The sequence below is a fragment of the Parambassis ranga genome, chromosome 10, assembly GCF_900634625.1.
Source record: "Parambassis ranga chromosome 10, fParRan2.1, whole genome shotgun sequence".
Lineage (NCBI taxonomy): Eukaryota > Metazoa > Chordata > Actinopteri > Ambassidae > Parambassis > Parambassis ranga.
The window spans coordinates 14396277-14419588 of NC_041031.1; the positions used below are offsets into that span (position 1 = coordinate 14396277).

General features: G+C 41.7%; 1 protein-coding gene across 3 annotated transcripts; it reads left to right on the plus strand.

The window, feature by feature from the left end:
• The first annotated feature begins 1438 nt into the window (after nucleotides 1-1438).
• On the plus strand, nucleotides 1439-22108 carry mbnl3 (muscleblind-like splicing regulator 3). Of its 3 annotated transcripts, none has more exons than XM_028415465.1 (8): nucleotides 1439-1732; nucleotides 7212-8229; nucleotides 12262-12426; nucleotides 12695-12898; nucleotides 12993-13232; nucleotides 14065-14218; nucleotides 16637-16731; nucleotides 17547-22108. In XM_028415465.1, exons 2-8 carry the CDS (start codon nucleotides 8056-8058, stop codon nucleotides 17547-17549), a joined length of 1035 nt encoding a protein of 344 aa, XP_028271266.1. In that variant the 5' UTR covers nucleotides 1439-1732; nucleotides 7212-8055; the 3' UTR covers nucleotides 17550-22108. The 3 variants fall into 3 exon arrangements, with proteins under 3 accessions (XP_028271266.1, XP_028271264.1, XP_028271265.1); XM_028415463.1 differs by having other exon boundaries at nucleotides 17550-22108; XM_028415464.1 differs by lacking the exon at nucleotides 1439-1732 and adding an exon at nucleotides 6773-7122 and having other exon boundaries at nucleotides 17550-22108.
• Nucleotides 22109-23312: the final 1204 nt, after the last annotated feature.

Consider the following 23312-nt stretch of genomic DNA (forward strand, 5'->3'; position numbering starts at 1 on the left):
ACAAAAGGTTGCATGGTTTTTTGATTCATTTGTAGTACACTAGAACACCAGCAGGGGGTGCTGAAGCAAATTTTATACATTTCAAACTTCCAGACTGCAGATATTGGGGCTGACATCATGGCTTATTCTCAAATTAGGTTGGGTGACATTACAGTGCATATATATATATATATATATATATATTTTTTTTATTTATATATTTTTTTCTATATATTTTTTTTCCAATTCTCCTTATGAATGTTAATAGAGAATGTGAAGCATTTTTAGAGGTTGCTCTGTACAGAGATTAATCTGTAAGTTGACTTTATACTGTCTCAAGTGAATTTTGAGCCAACAGCAGTCAACATGTTGTTTCAGAATTGTAAAGATGTTACCATCAAAATAAATCTTATGTCGAGTGACCACAGTCTCAGATAAGGACACAGGGACTCCACCGGGTCAAACCTGTATAGTGTTCATGACCTTAGACTGTTTCCAGACAGCATTCTCTGTTTGGAGACAGAGCTAAGACAGCTTGGTCAATGTGTGAGTGAGAGACCTTCAGTATTTGGTGGCAGTACGAGTGCTCACTTGTATGGTCAACTCTGTTCTCCATAATCAAGCTGCAGTAAAAATGTTTCTGCCTAAGGCTTCTGTGCATTCTCCTCCCTTGCAAGACCTTATAACTAGCTGTGGTGTTTCCATCACAATTACAACTACATTTCCTCTGATTTAATCAGACATCAGATGTTAATCTGAGAGACAGCATGCCATTTTTATCAGCACGTATGCTGTTTTTTAGTTTAGTTTTAGGTTTTTTGTATGTAAAAAAGTTTTTTTAAATAAATTATATAACAAATAACTAAAAGCAAAAAAACAGAAGCCACATTTTACAATAAAGACTTTTCTGTAGAAGCCTTTGCCCTGATCATTTAACTTCCCGTTTTGGATCAGGCACATGCATTACTGAAACCTTCTTTGTTCTTCATATGAAGAGTTAATAGTAAAAGTCAAAGTTTGGACAAGGTGACAGTTTATGGGTTAGGCTTCATTATGAAACAAAACTGGTCAGCCTCAGGTAGATGCTAATGGCTACACCCAAAAAAGCCAGGACACATTTTCATACATATTTTAACTATTTGTATTATTAATACTAAATGTGTTATAGACTTAAAATAGACTGATGGTGCGTTTTGTTGACGTTTGTTCTAAAGTTTTGCTATTTAATAGTTTAAAGAAGTCATTTGTGCAATCATTCACACACACACATACACACACAGGGTCAGCGGTCCACCTTCACCTTCGTACCTGCTGCGGTGCTTTTGTCGTGACTCTGATTTGCCTTAATGATGTTATCTAATAAACGAAGCAAACACTCTCCCTCTCCTCCAACTCCTCCCTCTCCATATCGCCCTCCCCCTGATTTTTTTCCTAAACCTGTTATCTGCTGTCTGTTCAGTCTGCGTTGCAGCCGAGCAAATGTGAGTGCAGCCCGCATTTCAGCAGCCAGACTCCGCTTCTTTCTTTACGCATTTCTTTCCCTCCGCGGCGGCAGCACGTTTTTTTCTTTTACCAGCTTCGATCTCATTTTGTTTCCAGCCAGCGTCTTTTTCTTATTCTGATCTGATTCCAGGGCAGAGTGCTCCACAGATTAAGCAGACGTCTTCGCGGAAATTAACGATCAATAGAAACATTTCTTCCGACCTTCATTTGGGAGAAGACTCCGGAGCCTGGGTCGGGTTTGGATAAACAGGTAGGAGCCTGAGCGCGTCTGGCGCAGTTGACTTTGCAGCAATTTTAATGCAGCCTGACGCATTTGAATAAATAAGGTTAGCTCTGAATTTTATGTTTTAATCCCACATGCACGCATTTAATGCGGCTCTTGCACTGCTGCCTGTTGCGTGGAGCCTGAAAGCGCCTTTGTTATAGTTAAACACGGGCATGACTGCGGTGTTACACAGAGGCACAGCAGTAATAACATTCACATTGAGCGTGATCTGGGCAGGTCTGAGAGCTCTGCTCTGTCTGCACATGATGCTGGGGACAGCTGTCACAGTGCTACCTGGGGTCTGCACAGCAAAAACTGATGGTTTGATTGTAGTTTTACAGTATTTGAAGTTGTTTTTTTATTTCAATCAAAGTGAAATTAGATTGAGAGTCACTGTTGTAATATTGACTCTGAATCCATGACAGCAGACAGACTGCAGGAAGCTTCCTGGTTATCTGTGCAGGATTCTGCTGCACATGACTTGTCCTTGTTTGTCCTGTAAGGGGTCAGACACTCCAAACCACCATGGTTTACTGTCATCAGACTGCACACAGCCCCAGTGAATACATTCCCATGATCTTGGCTCATTTACCACTATAGCCAGTCAAGACAAGTTCATGCTAAATCCAGACTGTGGACTCTGTACCAGTCTAGCTAGTTTTTCTTTACTTAATATAAACACAGATGAACTGACACACACACACACAAGGTCATACAGCATACTTCCCACATAACCTGTTTTCATTTCTCCATTTCACACACACACATTAACCGCCCAACACTTTTTATGGCGCAAATAAAACCATTCACCAAAGCTGCAGCAGCAACAACAAATCATGTGTTAGTGGCCCAGCTGTAAGACCCCGTTCTTCTACTCAGTTACCTTTCATGTGAGAAACAAGCACATTGATGAAAAAATAGGAAGTCTCAAATATCCTACAGTTTAAAGTTTACTGTATGGGATTAAGCTGCACTTTTCCAAGTCGTTGTTTAAGCTGTGTTGCTCTGTATGGAGAAATAGGATTGCTGTATGTTTGGTTGAATGGGAGCTGTGGTGTTTTAATGAGCTGAAAGGATTACTGATACTTAACCTAATTACTTTGCACCCTCCCTCCAGGCAGCCGCCTTTCACTCTCAGTGTGTTTTATGTATCGTTCACCTTACCCTTTTTTTAATCAATCACCTGGTCGTCAATGTTGGCCTGGTTTGCACTTGTCCGTTGACACTGCTCTTAAAAGAGTTGTCAGTTAAGTGAGCTGTAACAGAGATAATATACAGGGGCCTGTCTGAGCTGTTGGCTTCACAGCTTTAGGTTTTACGTGTGCTTCTAAAAGTAGAATTCACAGAGCCTTTGGAAAACAGGGAAACTCCAGATTTAAAAAAAAAATCCCACAGGACTCGCACAGATTCATTTGAAACCAAATGGACACACGTATTTGGGCTTCTGGGGGGTTTTCCAGGCTCTCAACTGTCTGTTAAAATCTGATCTCTATAGTTTTATCACCATTTCTAAATCTCTATCAACCTTCTTTGTAAGCCTATACTCAATTTAAATAAAGTAGCTTTGTTCCTAACACTCTTTGTTTGGAGAAATATAGGCTTAAATTTCTAAATTGTTAAAATAGATCTGTTTTAGGCACATTCATATTGTACTTTTAGTGTTAGGATGCAGCTTAACTGTGGACACAGTTTTATTTTATTTTCCGTTTTGTACACAAAAAACTGTATTTCATCACCAACTGTAACTTCTATTTCAAATCACATCTTTTCTCTGTCAGCCCGCAGTATTAACCAGTGACACTTAAATACTCTTATCATAAAATGGCTCAAAATAAATGGAACCATAGAGAAAGACACATGTTTAAACTCACAAAATAAACCTCTGGCAAAAAGCATATCAACAAACATTCTTAAACACTTCCCTTTAGAGCAAAGATAAACATGATCTAAATAGTGTTAATGTGCCTCTCACTGAATGCATGCCTGAGGAGACAAGGCTGTGTGTCGAGGTGGCATCCAGCCTACACACCAGCCACAATGCAGACGTCAGAGCTTCAGTTGAAGGTTACGCTGTCGGTAGCCCTTTGGTGCACTGTGTTTGATGAGGGACGCAGTGCGCTGGAGTCAACAGCAGCCTCTCTCATCCCTCCTCTGTATCCCCCCCACCCCCACCCAGGCATGTTCCACCTACACATTGACCCACACCTACTGCCTGCTGAAGCTGAAGCTGCTCGCATCCCTGCCGACACCTGAGGAGCAGGCAGTACCTAATGGCTGTCAGAGCTATAGGCCAGTATGTGTGTATCCACCACACTGTACACAACCCTGCACGCTGCTATGTAAAGGTCAAACAAGTTCATTAAGCCGAGGCACAGAATGTACACTCTATACAACTGCATGATCATTAAATTGAGTGTTTTGTTGCCTTTTCAAAGTAGATCTGCACATTAGAGATGAACCCGTTCAATAGTTAATATGTTGATTGACAGAAAAATAATCTGCAGCTGTTGTGATGATTGATTAATCATTTCAGCCCTTTTCTAAGCAAAATAATGGCACAAGCCGCTTTTAGCTCGGAGGATTTGTTGCTTCAAATATCATTTGCAAATAAAACTGCCTGTTTTAGGATTAAACTACACATCTTTATTTATTTACTGTAATAGAGGTGCAGCTAAATCTTATTTTCATGCTTTATTTCATTTTTTTAGGGCACAACACAGAGAGCTGTGGTGTGTGGGGGCTGCAACTGCACAATAATGTAGCCTCAAGCATGTTGCATCAAACCCCGTCTCTTCGTCAAATTTAGATGTAGAGTATTCACAGCTAAACATCGTTCTTATCTTTTTTTTTAACTGTTTTCAATTGATCTGTCTCTTGATGACTCTCTCTCTGGCTGTTCCTCTCATGTATCTTTTGGCATGCTCGTGTAGCATTGATAGTTAGCATTGTGCTCTACAGTATAGCGGCAGTAGATGCTTCACTTCAAACTCAAAGAGCTTTCTGAAGTTTATTTTGTAGAAATGTGTCAGTTGTAACCCCAACTAGGATATTTTCCAAACCATTTTCATACCTTTACCTTAACCTCAAGTGAAAATGAACATTAAGTCACAAAACAATACATGAAAATGCCTCATTTGACTGATAATCACCCAAGCCAGCAACAACACATGGTTAATCCAGACTAATACACTTACAGACTCGTAGACCAGACTAAATTTGCTCCCTCTGTGGTGACACTTGGGTGTGGATCAGAAAAAAATAGCCACTAAATTAAAATGCTGCTTCATTGTACATGTGGTGTAATATACAGTTGATTATTTTATGTTTGTGCTTTGAGTAAGTCATTTGTCCTTTCCCATGTTCCTACATTTTTACATTCAGGGATATTGCAGCAACTTATGAGTAACTAAATAATTAAATGTACTTCCTGCCTGGTGAAATGTCAGGTCTGCTTGCTTGCTAATAGCTCTCACATTGTTTCCTCTGTCAATAAACATGTAACAAACATAACCCTCAAGAGAGCATGTCACATTTAGCCTACTTACATGCTACTGCATGATTTCTCTATTTTTATCTGTCCTTATTGTCTTCTAGTATACGCAAAGGCTCCTCACAGAGACCAAAGGCAAAGAAGAAGAGGCTTGGTTTAACAGTTCATTTCTGAGAGGGTGAAACTCCTGAAAAGCAAAGTCACAGTAGTTCATATCAGCAAATGAAAGGTCATTCCCGGCTATATTCAAAAGGCACTGTTTGCAGTACAGAGGACAACCAGTATTGTTGTGCAGCTTTCCAGGAATGGTTGTAATAGTAACTGCGCCATTTGGTGACTGGTGTGGCAGGAAAGTGAGGAGTGTCAGTGAGGAGCATTTTGATGATGTGGGCTGCATATTGCTGAGCTGCACCGTCAGGGTGTGCGTAAGCAAAGATGCCCGACACTGACGTGGACCTGAATGCAGGACAGGCAAAGCTGCTGGAGGGACGCTTGTCTTGTCCCCATGAGAAAAGTTTCCATCGATCAGTAGGTAGGCTGGAGGAGGAGGAGAAGGAGGAGGAGGAGGAGGAGGAGGAGGAGGAGGAGGAGGAGGAGGCACAGACAAGCATAATGGTTAAGCAAGCAAAGCAATAGCTTTACCTGCTCATCTCTCATCTCTGCCTCTTTTTTTTGGCTGGGATGTGCCTTTGTTCTTGTGTTTGAAGGTGGGTGTATCAATTCAGTTCCCACCTCCCCCTTGTCTCTCCTTCTCCCACTCCACTGCGGTGTTCTCCTTCTGGGCTGTGTATCTGCATGCTCTCATACACACACTCGTTCCCTCACACTCTCCCCCCCGTTGTTTCCTCCGTCTGCGTCTACCACCATCAGACGCAGGGACTGATAATATCTGCTCCAACGCCCTCTTCTCCTCCTCCTATTTTTTTGCACTCCTTGTCTGCATCTTGCCTCTTGTATATTCACTTTGTGTATTAATGTGCTGTTGTAGCTTTAGCTTTCACATCAGGCAGTTTGGACTTTATACCCACCTGGAAAGCAAGATTGTTATTTCTTCAGTATGGTGTGTGTGTCACCATACTGATTATTATCTGTATTCACTAAGTGTCCGGCCACGTCACTCTGCTCCCTGTGAGCGAGCTGCACAGCAGGCTGCTTGCATCATACTGCAGTATAATCCAACTGTCTGGATAAGACATACTACACTCCTCTGCGTTTGTAAGAAGACAAAGCTGTTCAGAGTTGGCTCAGAGCTGTTGTACAGTGTGAATATTAGCATGTGGCACAGCCATGACTGCCATGACTGTGCTTGTACCAGTGAAAAAAAAAGCGTGGGGAACAAGGACAGGCTCTGTGAGGGGAGGAGCTGTGTTTGAAATTGCTCAGTCATTGGTCAGTGACGTGCCTGCATGCCTGTAAAAGTCCGTCCGATTGGCTGCTGTTTTGCATTGAGCACAGCAGCTGCAGTTGTGAAGAGCCACCCCTGCCTCTCCTTTTCCTACCTCTTCCCTTCATATTAGTAACTCTGGGAATCATCTGTATCAACCCCATGTGCGACTTCAAGGACGCTACTTTTTTCACAGTATATGGCAGCATGATTCATGTCAAGTTACTTTTTGCTCTGTGAAGCTCATGGGACTTTAAGTGACGTCTCTGTCCTGCTTGCATCCATCCCCTCTCTCTCTCTCTCTCTCTCTCGCTCTCTCATGCTCACTCTCTTTTGTATCACTTAATCAAGACATAGCTTGCCCTTTCCTGTTCATTGCTGCCTCTCTTCCTCCTGTGTGCTCTGCTCCCCTGTTTGTTTGTCCTCTCGTTCTTCTCCTCTCTACCATCCTCCTGCCTCGTGATCCTCATCACCACCCATTTCAAAGAAGCTGCACACGAGGTTGTGGCTTTAACATTTTCTCCTCTACAGGCTACTGCTTTGTAAGTGCTTCATCTTAATGTTTACGTTTCTGTCTTTACAATCTACAGCGAGGCAACAAACGAGGACATGCGGCAGAGAGGTCAGTGAGGAGGATGAAAACAGAAGAATAGAGTGCAGCGAAGGAGGGATGAGAAAGAGACTGAAGTAAGAGGAGGAAGTGGAACTCCAAAGTGCCTACAGCAAGGGTCCGTCTGCCGAGTCTGCTGGATTACAGCAGGACAGGGCTTAGCGTGTGTTTGGCCTTGAATGCAGGCTATATTTTATCCTGACAGCCACAGAGTCATCCATCCCACGTTGCTGAGCTGCAGTCCCAACATATTTTGAGCTGAGCCGCCACCTCACCTAATCATTGCAAGGACATCACAGTGTAAGGCCCTTTTTTTCTTTTGCTCTACAGAAATCTCTCTCTTTTTTCTTTTTCTGCCCACATTTAACTGTTTTAGAGCTACAGTGACTGACCCAGCCTTGACCATGTTGACGTGAATGTAACAGTGGCTAACAGTGGGTGTCAGTTATTACAAGTGAATGTACAGACATATCTAAGCATGCCAGAGTGAGTCTTTGGAGTAGTTTCCTTCTTTTCTTTCTTCTTTTGAGACAGAGCTGGCCTCTGCTCACACTCAGCTCCCTCTATGTCGCCCTAGTGAACCCTCAGCTGCCACTTTTCCCAGGAAGAACTAATAAACATCCCCAAAAATACACCAGCCAAAAGGACTTGCTGACTATTTGCACTGAGGAGGAAACTGATAATATTTTTGCCTCTTATTTCCTCTGTGTTTTGCGGGGGACTTTTTTTTTGTATCACCATTAGTCACCCTCACTCCCGTCAGACGTTTTTTTTTTTTTCCGTCCATTTGCCCTCACCCTGCTCAGTGTTTGTGAGTGTGTCTGATGGCTGTCAGTATGACCATGGGACGAGACACCAAATGGCTGACCTTGGAAGTGTGTCGTGAGTTTCAGAGAGGCACCTGCTCGCGGCCTGACGCCGAGTGTAAGTTTGCACACCCCTCGCGGAGCTGCCATGTGGAGAATGGCCGAGTCATCGCCTGCTTTGATTCACTCAAGGTAACAATGCAGCACACGTTCCACACATCCATCCCTAAAAAATTACAGCTTGGTTCTTTCCATTGTAGTCGACATGTCAGGTAGTGCCTTCTGGCTCTGGGTGGTGGGGTTTTTATAAAGTTGTGCCAGCCCACTGCACATGGTAGCTAGCAATTTGTCACTATTTTATGTCATCGTATGGTATTTGTTCCAAAGGTGTCTTGCCTTTATTAGATGGAAATAAGTGGGGAAGTTGTCAGAAATTTTAAAACTTTCAACATAAAATGAGACATTTGTTAACAGATAAATATTTTCACAGTAAAAGTTTGTGTCTGGATTTTTGGTTTTGAACAAAAAACACTGCTGCTGTTTCTTTATTGATCACTGTGTGCAACAAACATCACTTGCTGCAAAGTTTCATTCAAACGTACAGCATGGATGTTGTAGTTTACTGTAGTTTACTGTAACATTAAGCTACACAGTCCAGCCAATTAGAATCATGCTTTTTTAAAGGGGCCTGTGTAATAAATCATCATATTTCCAGCTATTATATATTGCAAACTGACATGTAATGTTTTGCCTTAATGAAGACACACATCTGTACAGCTGCTTAGCTTGAGGTCTGCTCTTCCATCACTGTCAATGTGGGCTAGTCGGTCGCAGTGCCTCGACATCACTGCAGCTGCTCTCCTGACTTTCATGCAGCACACAACCACAACACGAGCTCTGCTTGCACACACAGTGGAACAACAGTCTGAGAAGTGATGACGTTTTATTTTATTTCAGAGGAGCTTCAGCTATCAAAGGCCAATTATGCTAAAATCAAGAGTATACTGTTGCTTTGTCGGAGCGTGTGTGTTTGTATGTGTGTTTGTGGGGGATTTTGCTCCACAGCTTTTCTGCTGTGAAGAAAGTGAGACCCAGACAAGGGGCTTTCTGTCTGAGTGCAGCTGCTGTCTCCCTGTTTATTGAGTTAGAATTTATTATTCAGCCATTTTTCTGTGTTATGTCCTCCAGAGCAGGGGGAGATGGAGAGGAGAGACAGAGGGAGGGGGGGCCTAGCAACAGCACAGGAGTGCGTACCCATTGGATAGTTTGATCTTCCTGAGTGGCACGGCTGTTTTTAGCACAGAGCAACAGCCTGGCTCTGAACTGGATGCATTGATGGGAGATAGAGGGAAGCTGCTTTGTACCAAAGGCAGGGAAGCAGCATTAAAGGCCACGTTGGGCTGTTTGAAGCCCTGGGGTCATGTTGCTAGTTTGAGGGACCTGAAGTTGGTGACAGTTGAAGGTCAGTGTCGTTTAATCATTACTGCTCAGGATTATACTCAGCTGACGATCATTGTTTCTGGTTGAGTGACTAGAAAAAACAAAGAAGCATCACACACTGTCCCCGACTGAGCCGCTCTAAAGCATCTCGCCTTCCTCCTGCTACCCGCCCACCCCTCCCTCCTTTGTTAATTTTATGGATTTATCTGCTAATGGCTTCCCTCCTCACCATCCCTCCCATATCTGGCATCTCCAGGCCGGTCCAAGCCAACCACTGTCATTCCCTGTTGCTCCTCCATTAGCCCTGTCAGGTCAGTCTGAACCCGCTGCAGGAGAGGGAGGGAGGAGGAGCTCACTGCTTACTTCTTTTTTACCTTGTTAACTGGAGTGCTCCTGTCATCTCACATGATTAGTGTGGACATCACATCTGCCCACCATCCTACCTTTCAACATACAGTAGATTCAATAGCAGTGTTACCTTTGAATGGCATCACTGTAAAGCTGCAAATAACTGAATCCACTGAATAACTGGACCGTTACATGACAGAAAATCCACACCCATGTTTTCAGATACAAAGACATTGTGTCTGCAAAGATATTAATAACTTAATATCATATAAGTGAGGTTGGTTGCTATGGCTACCAAAAGAAGGAAATCTGAAATACGTACAATTTGCTATTGTTGATGAGCTTGATGCTCAATGCAAATGACAGCATCAATACTTTTGAAGGTGAAAATGATCCAGAACACTGAAATGATTATATTTTTATTGTCTGATCATCTGTACCAAAGGGTTCAAGTTACGTCACTTTAAATGTTAATGAACTTCCTAAGGTCATTCTACGAACATGTGTAATAGTAAATGCATGTTTTGACATACAGTATAACTGGAAGAAAAAACATGATATTCGTCTCCTCTCAATATTGGATTTAATACAGTTGTAAAATGTGTGCCGTGATCCTACTGATCAATATCTCTCTTCTTGCTGTGAATGCATCAACATTCACTCTACTGTAGGAACAGACAGGGGCTTTCTCTGTGTTGCTAGTGTGTTGCTATGGCTACCTAAAGGAGATTCCTGACCCAACGCTCCTCAGCTCTGCTTTTCATTCTCCTCCACCCCAGATTGGATGGTTTTTACAATGAGTTCACATCTGTATCATGCTGTCCTATCAAAGCACGACTCCAGACAGTAATTTTGTCTGAACTGTGTTTTTTTAAAGGGCACAAGTAGACTCATTAATAGGTACTTTCTCTATGAGTTGGAGCAGAAGTGCTGGGCACATGGGACTCAATCTTCATTACATACTCATCCCTAAACACACAGGTTGCTGACGCAAAGCTTGCTCGGATCTCCAGTGGCGAGAGTGTTTGTGTAAGCCTGTGTACCACCCTAACCATATTTCAGGCAGCTGCATGTTGGCTTGTGTGTGTATTGTATGCTGTGTGAGGATGCTGGTATAGAAAGCTCTGCAGTTTCCTCTCATCGAGCTGTCCTACTGCTATCCAACCTTTTTTATGTCTCATCTCAGCGCGACATCATCCATTATTGTCAGAGTCTCTGCACTATGACGTCAGTTTCTGTCTTCGGACGTCTTTTCTTTTTCTTCCTCTGAACACCAAGCTGGTTTGTGTGGGTGTGGTTTGATGACAGAGCATGTGGCTGCCGCTCAGTGGAGGCAGTTTAGCCAGTTAACAGCTCATCTGCAGGGGCAGACAGCTGCTGCCGGCCCAGGGGTTTAATGAGGACTGCAGTTTCTCCTCTGAGCGTGCGTTGACCTGCAGTGTTCCTGCAGCACCATCTTCACCTTCACCACCACACACAGGAGAGGGAGGAAGGACACTGCTCTAATGACAATCTGGGGCAAAATGAATCTGGAGAAATGGCTCAAAATCTGATTTCGATTTTATCAAAGGGCTAAAAATGAGAAAAAGGAGCCTGTCTGATCAGATAGTATGTTGTCAATTTGTTGACAAACTGGAAAATGAATTTATAAGATACAATAAAAGATCCTCTCAGCATGTGTAGTACATTCGGTGTCAACAGCCTCATGTTTAGATAAAAATGTGCTTTGAACAGAAACACGCACATTAACATTTTATGTCTTTTGGCATCTACAGTAACCTAGATATTCCATATTTTTTGTGTCTCTGTTTTCCATTGACCTTCCCTCAGCTCTTTATTAAACAACACACCAGCAATGCTGCAGTCAGTCAATATTTTTCTATCTGTGGAAAGCAGGCTATATTTTTGGACAGATGTTGTCCAGGTGGAGTTACACGATCTGTTGTCCAGGACGGTGAGAGTGGGGCATATGTTTTCACTCTGCAGCTTTATCTCTGGTCTCTGCAGTTTATTTGACTTTCTCTGTGCTACTGTGGAAAAATCCAGAGCTGGATCCAATACATCTATTAACACAGTGTGTTAAAGGCACAGCATGAAATGTTTAGTTTGATTGAGACCAAATGGTCAAACATCTAAATGATCTGTAAACACATAATTGAAATTATATATGTGTTTATTTCTTTCAAATGACTTTAAAGGAGTGCCAGTGAAATTCTACTAATCTATTCCTCTCAGATGAGAACACTCTGTTCTGCACATGCACTTGATCCCTTCTATTTAGTTAAACAAATTGGAAGGTGAGATATCCAGGTGCCATTTTTTTAGTTGCCTGCGTTAAGAGACAACCAACTGATATAGTTTCTAAATCACAATCTCCTCCTGTCTGTGTCTGCCAGCTCTCACCCTTCACTTTTCTGTATCCTCTCTCCACCTCAGGGGCGCTGCACACGAGAGAACTGTAAATACCTGCACCCACCTCCTCACCTGAAAACCCAGCTGGAGATTAACGGGAGGAACAACCTGATCCAGCAGAAGGCCGCAGCCGCCATGTTGGCTCAACAGATGCAGTTCATGCTGCCTGGAGCGCAGCTGCAGCCCATAGTGAGTAGCCCATAAAAAATAAGACTTTAGTACTTATGTTTAAGGAAATACTGAGGAAAAACTGTGAGTATGTTAATATCATCATGTCATCTGGTTTTGCCTGCGCTAATTACAGCATCCTAATTTTAAAGTAAAAAACACATTTAAAAGAAATGTGAACTCAAAGAGACACAAAAATATGTTATGCTTCCACCAAACCTCCTGAAGTCAGTGAAAGCTCTGCTGTAAAGTGTCTCTCCCCTGCCTCTGCATCTCTCTTTTCTCTCAGACAACATTCCCTGTGACACCCTCCCTGGCAACAAGTCCCAGTATGGCATTCAGTCCATATTTGAGCCACATGGGCCCAGCCATGGGCTTGATGCCTGAGCTGCTGCCCAGCACCCCCCTACTGGTCCCTGGGAGTCCCACCGGTCTGGCAACAATGGGCAATGGCACCTCCGCACAAAAGCATGTGCGCACAGACAAGCTGGAGGTATGCAGCCTGTGTGCAGTTGTTGTGTTTCTATGTTTAGCTGAAGTATGATGAAAGGTAAATTGTTGATCAGAGCTCCCGCTGACCCTCCCAGGTTTGTCGAGAATTCCAGCGTGGTAACTGCACTCGTGGTGAGAGCGACTGTCGCTATGCTCACCCCCTGGAGGCTGGCATGGTGGACTGCAGCGAGAACTCAGTCATTGTCTGCATGGACTACATTAAAGGCCGCTGCAGTCGAGACAAATGCAAGTACTTTCATCCTCCAGCTCACCTACAGGCCAGGATCAAGGCTGCACAGCACCAAGCCAGTCAAAACACAGCGCCAGCAGCCTTGGTGAGTCCTTCTTAACACTGTGACAGGGACACGCATTGAGAGCTCTTTGTTCTTTTTCTGCTCTGATTCATAAAGCCAGTGAAAACAGAATAACAGGTGCATTCCAAGCTGTAAGCCAAGTCAAGGCAACTCTCACCATCTTAACACAACACAGGAGCAGGAGAAGATTTCCATGTTCTGTACGTGCATGTTGTTCACTTATGCACTGAAAAATCCCCAAATCATTTTATCTCTCAGACAGCTTTGAATGTGATGATACAACCTGAGGACTATGTTTTCATTAAGGTCTGCTGCTTTGTCTGACCCTATCCTTTAGCACTGTTAAGAGCTAAAAAAGATAATAATAGGTAAAGTATTGAGAAAAAGATTAAGAAAAGTACAATGAAAGGATTTTAAAACATGATGTGGACATTTTTGTTGTTGTGACTATTGCTGCTCCCTCTCCTCTGTATAGTCATCTATGCTTCATATCGTATATTAAGTAACCTGAGGTAAATCAGGGGTAAATCAAAGGTAGTATGAGTAAAATCTGGCAGCGTCTGGCATCACATCCGACAAAGATCTGAGTTTTATTTGTCAACAAAATGAGTAGGCTGTCTTCTCCGGCAGTTCTTTCTGCATCCTCACCATTAGCGAATGAAAGCATGGCAATCCCATTTTGCTCTTGGCCTGACCTCTTGGCTGTCCTACATCACATCAGCTAATCTTAGACACTGCAGTGCCCTCTAGTGGTGGTAGGAAACTATCACCTCAAAGAGCACTTGCAATTCACTGGCAGGAGCCAGTAACCTTCCTTCTTTTTTTTTTAAACCTCCTCTGTTTCACCGGCCAGGCTCTGCATCCAGGGGCTGTGCAGCCGCTACCAAAGAGGCCGATCATTGAGAAGAGCAACGGAGCAGCTGCCACTGTCTTCAACCCCAGCATGTTCCATTACCAGCAAGCTCTGGCTAACATGCAGCTCCAGCAACCAGCCTTCATCTCCACTGGTGAGTCCCTTTAACACCAGTGATCACCTGTCATGTAAGAGCCTGAATCCCTGCAACACGATACAGAAAGTGCTGTATAGACCAATACAAGGACTAGATGACTGCATAATACAGTAAGGAGTTACTGGTGTGGTGGGACGGGACCAGTATGCATGCTGTGTCTGTTCAAGCCTCTCTGCTGTGTACCTCCTTGCTCCTTCTCTGCTTTCCATTGCTTGTATTTGATTTTCTCTTGCCTGATATGTGATCAGTTTTTGAGGCCTCAGAACAAACAGAAGATAAGGTCAGTGCACGGATCGGTGACATGATGGATCAATCGTTCTAACGGTTGGATGATGGTGATATAGGACGTCCTTTATTTTTGGTTGAAAGTAGCAGCAAATGTCATCCCAAACTTTAAAATCGAAGCAACTGGAGTCTTTTTTCTGACCCCTGATTGGCTTCAAGGACCGCCAATCAATGAGTCCAGTTGCCTCAATTTGAAACTTTTTCACATGACATGACCTGGGTGAATAATATTTCTACATGATGACATTTACATGTATTCTGCACATAATGACATGAGGCATTCGCTCTGAAATTACTTCTCATTTGATGGGCTCTGGTTTGATGGCTGTCAGGCATGAATTATTGATAAGCCAGAGTTCTGCAGCCAAAACACCTACATACTGTACCAGCTCTGTGCTCAGGGGCGAGCATATCTGCCCATGCACATTCAGTATGCGCTTGGGTGTCTATTACCACATCTTTATTAATACTAACCAAAGCTTTGATGATTTTGGTGACAGCCTTGGTGTTGCTAATGCTGTTTGCACTAATGTACACCACATCCTGCTGTTTACTGCAGCTGGTTTGTTCTTGTGCTGCTGTGCTTCTCATCTGCTCTCATTCACATTTTATGCATGTGTCTGTATATAAACAAAAATGTTTGTGTAAATTAAAGGTACTTTTAGTATTCTTGAGTAATTAGATTTCAACATATAACTGGTTAGCCTGTTTTAGCCAATAGATAGATAGATGTGCTTTATTCATCTCGAAATTTCTAACCTACTAAACATACTAACCGTTTCAACAACCAGTCCAGAGTGTTATCTGTGACACACAGATCAGGTGTTATACAGTCTGAGCCTTTTGGAGAAGGCCCTCCGTTCTCTGTCCAATACAGGGAGGCGAGGGTGGTCAGCGTTATCCATGATTGATAACAGTGTTTAGTGTTTACCTCTCCACCACTGCTTCAAACGTCACCTGTCAGCAGCCAATAACAGGAAGGTAAGGAACCATGGCAAAGAAATCTAACAAATGATATTCAAAGTCAAATGGGTGATCTAAGGACAATCTTCGGATTCAGACTTAATTATTTTTTTAATTGTATAGCAATACGATAAAAAATGGAGAGCCAAACTTGAGACTGAGCTTCTAAGCCATCAGGATTCCTCTAAAATCAACTTGCTTAAATGAGCACAACAGGGATGTAGTTGTACTTCCACTAAGAGTTAAAATATAATGGCCATCGTCAAAGGTGAAGATATTCTGAAATAAAACATTTACATGATGGTGGTCCTCTTTAACTTTTACAAGAGCAGGAGTGTGACTGAGACGTCTATTGAACAATGTGTGTTATTAGGCAGCAGAAATGAAAACACCTGTGGAGGTGGACCAAGGCCGTAAGGAGCTGTCACTGCACACACACGCACACGCGCACACACACACACACACACACACACACACACACACACACACACGCGCACACACAGTGGTGGCCTTGAAACATGCCAGGACCAGGACGCAAAAACACTGACCCCCAGCACAGTTTACTCCACCAAACCAGTGTGCTGTTGCCTACATGGTTTTTAAGGCTGACAATAATCAGAGTTATTAATAATTTCTGGGTTTGTGTTGGTGCTATATATCTCCAATGAACTCAAGCCAAAGTAAGAACACTAAATGTTGTTTCAGGCTTTAGACAGAAATGCTGTATTTACAACATTATTTCTGATAAAAAGCTACTTTAACATTGTAGCTGTGTGGCCAAAGAGTGAAGGACCCCTTTTCCTGTGGATCATTTGCTCCCTCCATACACATGTTCTGACCATTGAATACAATTATCAGATACATCAGTCTGATTAGATTGTATGACTGTTTTGTTTGTTTAACTACCATCTGTTGGTGAACTTGTTTTATTTTGTGACTGGTTGGCTAATGAAATATGTGATTTTCTTTATCTCTTATTTTGTTTGCATGTCTCCTGATACTTGTTCAAAATCATCCTGCCAATTATCACTTGACTTGTGCCATGACTTTTGATCCTACACATTTTGCCATGGTAACCATATCATTCCTGTCCCCCCCTCCCCCCTCCTCCTCCTCCCCACCCTCATCCTCGTCCTCTGTCTTTTGTCTGACTCGCCTGAATAAAAGTTCCCATGATGCACGGTGCCACCACCTCCACTGTTTCGTCGGCCTCGACCCCAGTCACCAATGTTCCTTTCGCTGAATCTGCCGCCTCGAATCAGGTTTGCTCTTTCATTTCAGTTTTCCTTTATTTTAGCTCTGTAGGTTCACTGTTTTTTTTTCATCGGATTAAAGAGACACCCTATTTAACTGGTCTTCACTTTGTTGTGATGTGAGCAAAGACATACTTGAGAGGAATCTTACAAAATGGGTAGCTGTTATCATCTAATTGTCTTAGTATGTCATTATTTTTACAGTCTGGAACTCTTCCTCCTAATTCACTTGAAACGGGCTAATCTGAGACTTTTTGCGTTTAATATGGTCAAGGAGAAAGAACATGTGATCATAACCAGCAACTAAAATGTCTTACTTTGTAGTATTGTATTAGTTCACCTGTCTTGACTTTCAGTGTTTAGGAGATGATTTCACTCAACAGTTTCCAAATCTGAAAAGAACAGACACATTTCCAGACATGCTGCCACACCATCACTGTCTGCATCAGTATCCCAGTGGTTTGTTTTAATTTGTGCTCCTTTTTTTAATGCAACCTGTTTTCTGATCATTTGCTGCTGCTCATCTGTGCACATCAGCCAAGCTCCATGATGTATTACTATAACATGAAGTATCAGTTTTGTGTTTTTATGATACACACACACAGCAAATGTCCCAAAAATTGTAGGGTTTTTGTGTATTTACTAAAAATCATGTAATTTTTCTTTCTGTCTGATAAAGATGTCCCGAGTCAAATATGGAGGGGGAAACTGTCACTCCTTATCTGTACAGATTTAGAGGCATCTTGTGAGAGTAATTAGCAGATATTTGTATAAGTGGAAACTCATGGTTCCTCTCTCTCTTGCTCTTACTCTCTCTCTTCCAGTAGACCCCTCAGAGATTCTGACTTCTGACCCGGTGGAGCTCCAGTGCGTTCCCATGGAAACCCACTTCTGTCCTGTCCCCAAACTGCTGGTGGCGGCTCCAGTGGCACTAAACTCAGTAAGCCTTTCCCGAAACCCTAGTTAAATTGAATCCTGCACACTGCAGCAAACATGTGCCTCACCTACAGTGCACGCTGACTGAGTGACAATGTGACACTTATAATAGGATAGTTATAAAAAAGTGAGGAAGCTGCGATGGTTCATGCAATACAAGCCTGGACGTATTACTGTTCCTTTGAAGCAGCCATCCTGATGCATACTGACTCGATCAGGCTGAGCAATAGAGCTCCCTCATTCTTACAGCCATACATACCCACACCTTAAAAAATTACTGCAGACACACATAAACACCTTCAGGACTAAAAGCCCTTTAGGGGTTGAAGCCATCACAGGAGGCGACCCAACACCATTGACTGTTCCAAAGTCAGAAAGTCTGAAAATTCAGAGCATGCCAGCGACGAACAGACGTGCTGCTGGTCTGCACCATGACATGTTGTCAGAGTGATTCATATCATGTCATGTTTACGGTTTAAGTCGACTACAAACGAATCATTTGTGTTATGCTGTTCTGTTTGTTCGTATGGTCTAATCTTGCCTGATGAAATGTCAAGAAAGAGTTCATTTGTTTGTGCCTTTGATTTTTCTGCTCAGCTGCATTTTCCCAAAACACTTACAGTTGGTATTTACAGTTAAAGACAATATCGATTATGAATTAAGTACAGTGATTGTCACATAAAAGTACAACTGTTTTGTATATGATTGTAAAGAAGGATGGGAATCCCCTGTTTAACAGCCAATAGCAGGGAATTTGACTTTATCATGTAATGCAACTCCCTGAAAATAGAGAGCGGTAATAAATTAGGATACAATCACTTCTAATAAAGGGGCTGGGTTGAGGGATACAGCTCTTTATTTCTTTAAAGAAGAAATGATTGAAGAACCATCTGCCATGAAGCAGGTGAGGTCATGTTGTTTGTGCAGCGCTCCACAGTGAACGCTGCGTTTTAAGTGATTGTTGGTGATTGTTATTCCTACAAGAAGGACAGAGGTTTGTTTGTCGTGTCGCCTTCATGGTTTGATAGTCAACCTGATTTTATGTGTTCAACTTACCTAAAACAAACTAATATTCCTGAGTGAGATCTATTGTACTTTTATAATTGGCACTGTAATAATAACGTCCACACCTGATGTCAGTTAAGCTGGATTTGATTTCCAATGTTGTGCCTGAAGTCTGTGGTATATGCAAGGAGCTAATGCAATACCTGAATAATTCCTCCCTCTGAGATATATTTTAAAAAATGGCGGTTTGTTTGTGTAATTATCTCCTTTCACGCGGCTTTTAAATTGAGTGGCGGCACAACGATCTTTATGTTCAATGGCCCTTCAGGGAGAAAGCTTAGAACTTGAAAATGTCCTGTCTGACTTTAAAATGTGTCGTCTTTTCTACTGATATGTCTTTTTTGACAAAAGTCGTCAGACTCTAAATAGTGAAGCCACAGTTGTTTTAACCAGAGGCTTAGACCACCTGTTTGAAGGCTGATGGTAGAAAGAGTACAAACCAGATTGAGTGTTTGGTTCTGAAACGTCTGTGATTTCTTTGTTGGCGTGTTAAATTGAACTTAACAGCTTTGGATACTGGGCTGAAAACACTTTAATCCAAATTCAAATGTGCCTATTTCAAGTCTCATCAAATCATCACTGTCAGTACACTGTAAGAACAGGCCAGTGCTCAAAGATCGGTGTGTTATTTGGTACATTTCTCTAGTTAAAAACAGAAATAAAATCACATCTGCACTAGTTCCTTCTGTGAGACAGCTGTGCTGTCTTATTATTGATGTAAAGAAATAAATATGTGTGTTGTGTTCATACATAAATGTGTTAAAAACAGAATCACATATTTGGTTAGTTGTAAACGCTGCAGATCCTGCAGCATTTCCCCACTGAACATTATTCATGTTCGATAATGTCGATGTGTTGTGAATGTATCTAATGCAAAAACTTTACACATGCTGCGTAGACAGGCATGTTAAACTGTAATGACTCACCATATATAGACTATTCCAGAGGTCACATAGGTACCATGCTGATACTGTGTTAAGACATATTAAAGTATGTGTAATGTTATATAGATTTATATTTAATGGGTGGTGTGACTACTTTTAGAAAATATCTTTCACTCTCAGATAATGTAGAGCAGAACGTACAACATGGCTGGACGGTTTTTACGCCCCTGAACTCCAAGAGGCCGGCACACACTACAGAACAACAGTATAAGTAGAGGGCAGAAGTCGAGGACGTTTGCTGCTGTTTTCATATTATCGTTCCTGTTTCACGTGTGTGTTTTGTACTGATTCTGATTCATAACTAGGCTGTACACATATGTAACAGTGCAGACAGACCATGCAGCAGGAGCATGTTTGATTGTGAAAAGATCACAATCCCTCAGTCTCAGCCATCATCACTACCAGCTGTGTATAATGGGAGAAATGGGATTGACTGTTTTTATCCACCAATTAGTGAATCCCCTTAACTATAGCAGCAGAATAAACAGAACATTTAGATGAGAGGATCATTTACTGCTCTCATGTCTGTGTGTTAAATATGAAGCCAAAACCAGCATCTAACTGTAAAAAGTGACACACTCTACCTGCCAACACAGTGTTTGTTCAATCAGTGAACGACAGCCAGGCAGACGGCTGAAACTCCTGCTGAACCACAAACTTTTAAAATATATAAAAAAATGTACTGATGGACAAAATAGATTTTTACCATGCAATTACACAAGATCTTGGTTAATTGTGTCTTTATCTTTGTTGCGTGTTTGACAAAAACAACCTCAGCAGACCTGAATCTTCTTTGATGATGATTCTTACAGAATCATAAAAATACATTTCACATTGGCTTCGGTCGTCCTCTGATATGATTTTATTAATCGATTATCAGCCGCACACTGTGTTCATAGAGTCCAAAATGTTTTTCCACTATGGTTCACACTTCATCTTTACTATGCAGCCATGAGAGTGAATTTAATTGTTACATAACCCTGAAAGAGAGGGTGAACAGGTCTTTGTTTGCTAGAGCCAAAATGTAAAAAAAAAAGTATCCTTTATTCCAGTCTGCATGGTGGATCAAACTGTATGTATCCCTTCTTTTTCTCTGAGCAGCTACGTGTTCTTAATGAAATTGATGACCAGAATGTTCAGACAAATGGGTTTGTCTAAACCTTACAGCTTTGAGAGACTAGCTTTGTCCAGCCAAGAAAAAAAACCCTCCTCCAGTGACCCCCACCCGACATCGTATGCCTTCACTGACTGCTGTCCAGCTAGGAAAACAGAATACTTGATTAATAAACTGTGCCTCTTGAGGGCATTTGGATTTTTAAGTACATTCAGATGTATCTATTAATGCTCAAGAGTGTGTCTGTTTAGAGGGCTGTGGTGTGGCATGAGAAAAAAGAAAAAAGAAAAACCTCTTTCCCTCTCATTCTCTTGTACTTGATTTTTTCTGTAGGCCTCGCTGTATTTTCCCAAACGGACCTGAATCATAACTATGAAACATGCAAAGTGCTCCGATCATCGGGTCATGTGATCAGATCCTTTTAGCATGTCAACAGTTAATTCAGACCTGAGAATACAAATGAAAAGGGCCTTATTTCTGGATCACTGTATAAAGATGTGATAGCTGTGTATGAAAATGTATTACATGTAAGTTAACCTTTTTTTTATCTGACATAAAATACACGGCATGGAAGTAAATTTTAAAAAAAAACTCATTTATATATAGTTAATAGTTTGTGTAGACCGACGGGGAAAAAAACAATATAACATAATAAAAATCATTTGTATACGACGAGTCATTCTTAATGGTAATAGATGCTGTTGCTATGGCAACAAAATGACAACATGGCTACCTTTCTATTATCCTAATAGTGATTTTTTTTCACATTAATTGAAATAACATAAACGCTAACTTATTCAAAAAGGGAATGTCTAATTAGTTTGTCTTGTTATTTGCAACGTGATTAAATATTTTATATGGAAAACTTAAATCCTTGTAATATCCAAAGGTCCTTTGAGGAGGTCAAGTGTTTCTTTTGTTTGGTTTATTTGACCTCAGTGTTTTTTTGTTTTTTGTTTGTTTGTTTTTTCTTGTACATGGTGTTTTTGAGAAATAAGAATGGACTTTGGCTTTTAAAGCAAACACCTTTTTGTCAGGGAGGTAAAGAGACTTTTGGACTGACAGCCCTTTTTTTCTGTAAAGTCAAAATGAGTCTTGCCCGTGGGCCTCCGGCAGACCGGCCGACTCCATTTGGTCTGTATAACACTTGTTGAAGGCAGTCCAGAAGTCTCTTCCTGCCCAGCTGTGCTGGGTGATGTCGATCCTGGCTGAGGTCTATACGAATGTGTGACGTTCACCTTGTTTGCACTTATGTACATAAATATGTCAAAAATACTCAAAATTTATTTTGAATAAATACAGATAAAAGAGCTGATTAAAAATGAAATCAGTGTATTGTTATTGATATGTCTGTTGTTTTATTACAGTGTGAACAGATTGCTTTGAGGTAGCTGTCCTTTTGTTTATTTGTTTGTTTGTTTGTTGGCTAGAGCCCTGTTCTTTGCCAAGCATGTTGTTGCTCAGCTGTAAACTGCAAATGTTTTCCTTTAAAATGGTTTTTCTCAGTTCATTTTAGGTTCAATAATACTTTTAGTTTCACATCACACAGGAGAGCTGAATTAAAAGAAATATATGTAATAGACCTGAACTATCCTTCTCTGTAAAGGCTCGTCAACATGCAGACACATTCCTCTCTCCAGTAAAGCACCAAGTTAAAGCACAGAGGAAAGACCTGTAGGAAGACCAGACAGGAGCAGATCTGAAATCAGACCACAGATCCCTGCTGTGTGGTCAGGTGTGCTCACAGGGTTTAAAATTGTTTTTATGTTTTTTTCTCTCTCTCTTGTTGTCAAACAAAACAACAATTTGGAATTCTCCTCAGGATTTTAATCAATATTACAAACAACCTGGATTTCCGATGCTCTCACAGCAGCAGCAGGAACATCCTTACGCAACTGTGCTCCTGCAGATTTGGACATGTGATGCTCTTCAATTGCTTTTAAAGCCAGCGATTTTGTTGCCATGGCACTTGTCCTAGTGGTGGATTTACTGAGTCATTCTGCTGAATCGGTTCACAGCCCTCACACTGTTGAATATTGACTTCAATGCATCACTGGATGATTTGTACCCATATTCACCAAAGCTCCTTTACTACGACTCACCAGCTCCCCTCATCACCGCTGTCCCCGTGTGCAGAGAAGCACATGTGGAACAGGTTTAAATTTCTGTGGGTAACACCAAGAAGCGACACAATTATGGCGCAAAACTGAAGTGTTGTTGTCATTATTTTTCTAAGTTGTAATTGTGCCTTTATTGTGCAGAATACTTTATATCTTACATTAAACGCACTTATCCCTTTATTTAGAATCGTTTGCTGGTGAGTCATTCATTTATTTTAGTTGGGTACAATCACAGGCTGAATGAAAACTGGTGGAAGAAGAAGAGGGCCAAAGACTGTTTGGGACTAAGCCATATGAAAAACTCTCTGACACTCTAGGACAGACTTGAACTTGACTGCTGTTTCTTAGTCACCTTTTGTTTCACTCTGTTTTCTGCTTGTGGTGCTTGTATGTGCTGCTGTACTACATGCC

What these genes read in the sequence shown, in the direction of transcription:
- mbnl3 (XM_028415463.1), top strand. Translation starts at nt 8,056, where the DNA reads ATGGCTGTCAGTATGACCATGGGACGAGACACCAAATGGCTGACCTTG. An exon ending in GAGCGCAGCTGCAGCCCATA is followed by an intron (nt 12,427 to 12,694) that starts GTGAGTAGCCCA and finishes CTTTTCTCTCAG; the next exon opens with ACAACATTCCCTGTGACACC. An exon ending in TGCGCACAGACAAGCTGGAG is followed by an intron (nt 12,899 to 12,992) that starts GTATGCAGCCTG and finishes TGACCCTCCCAG; the next exon opens with GTTTGTCGAGAATTCCAGCG.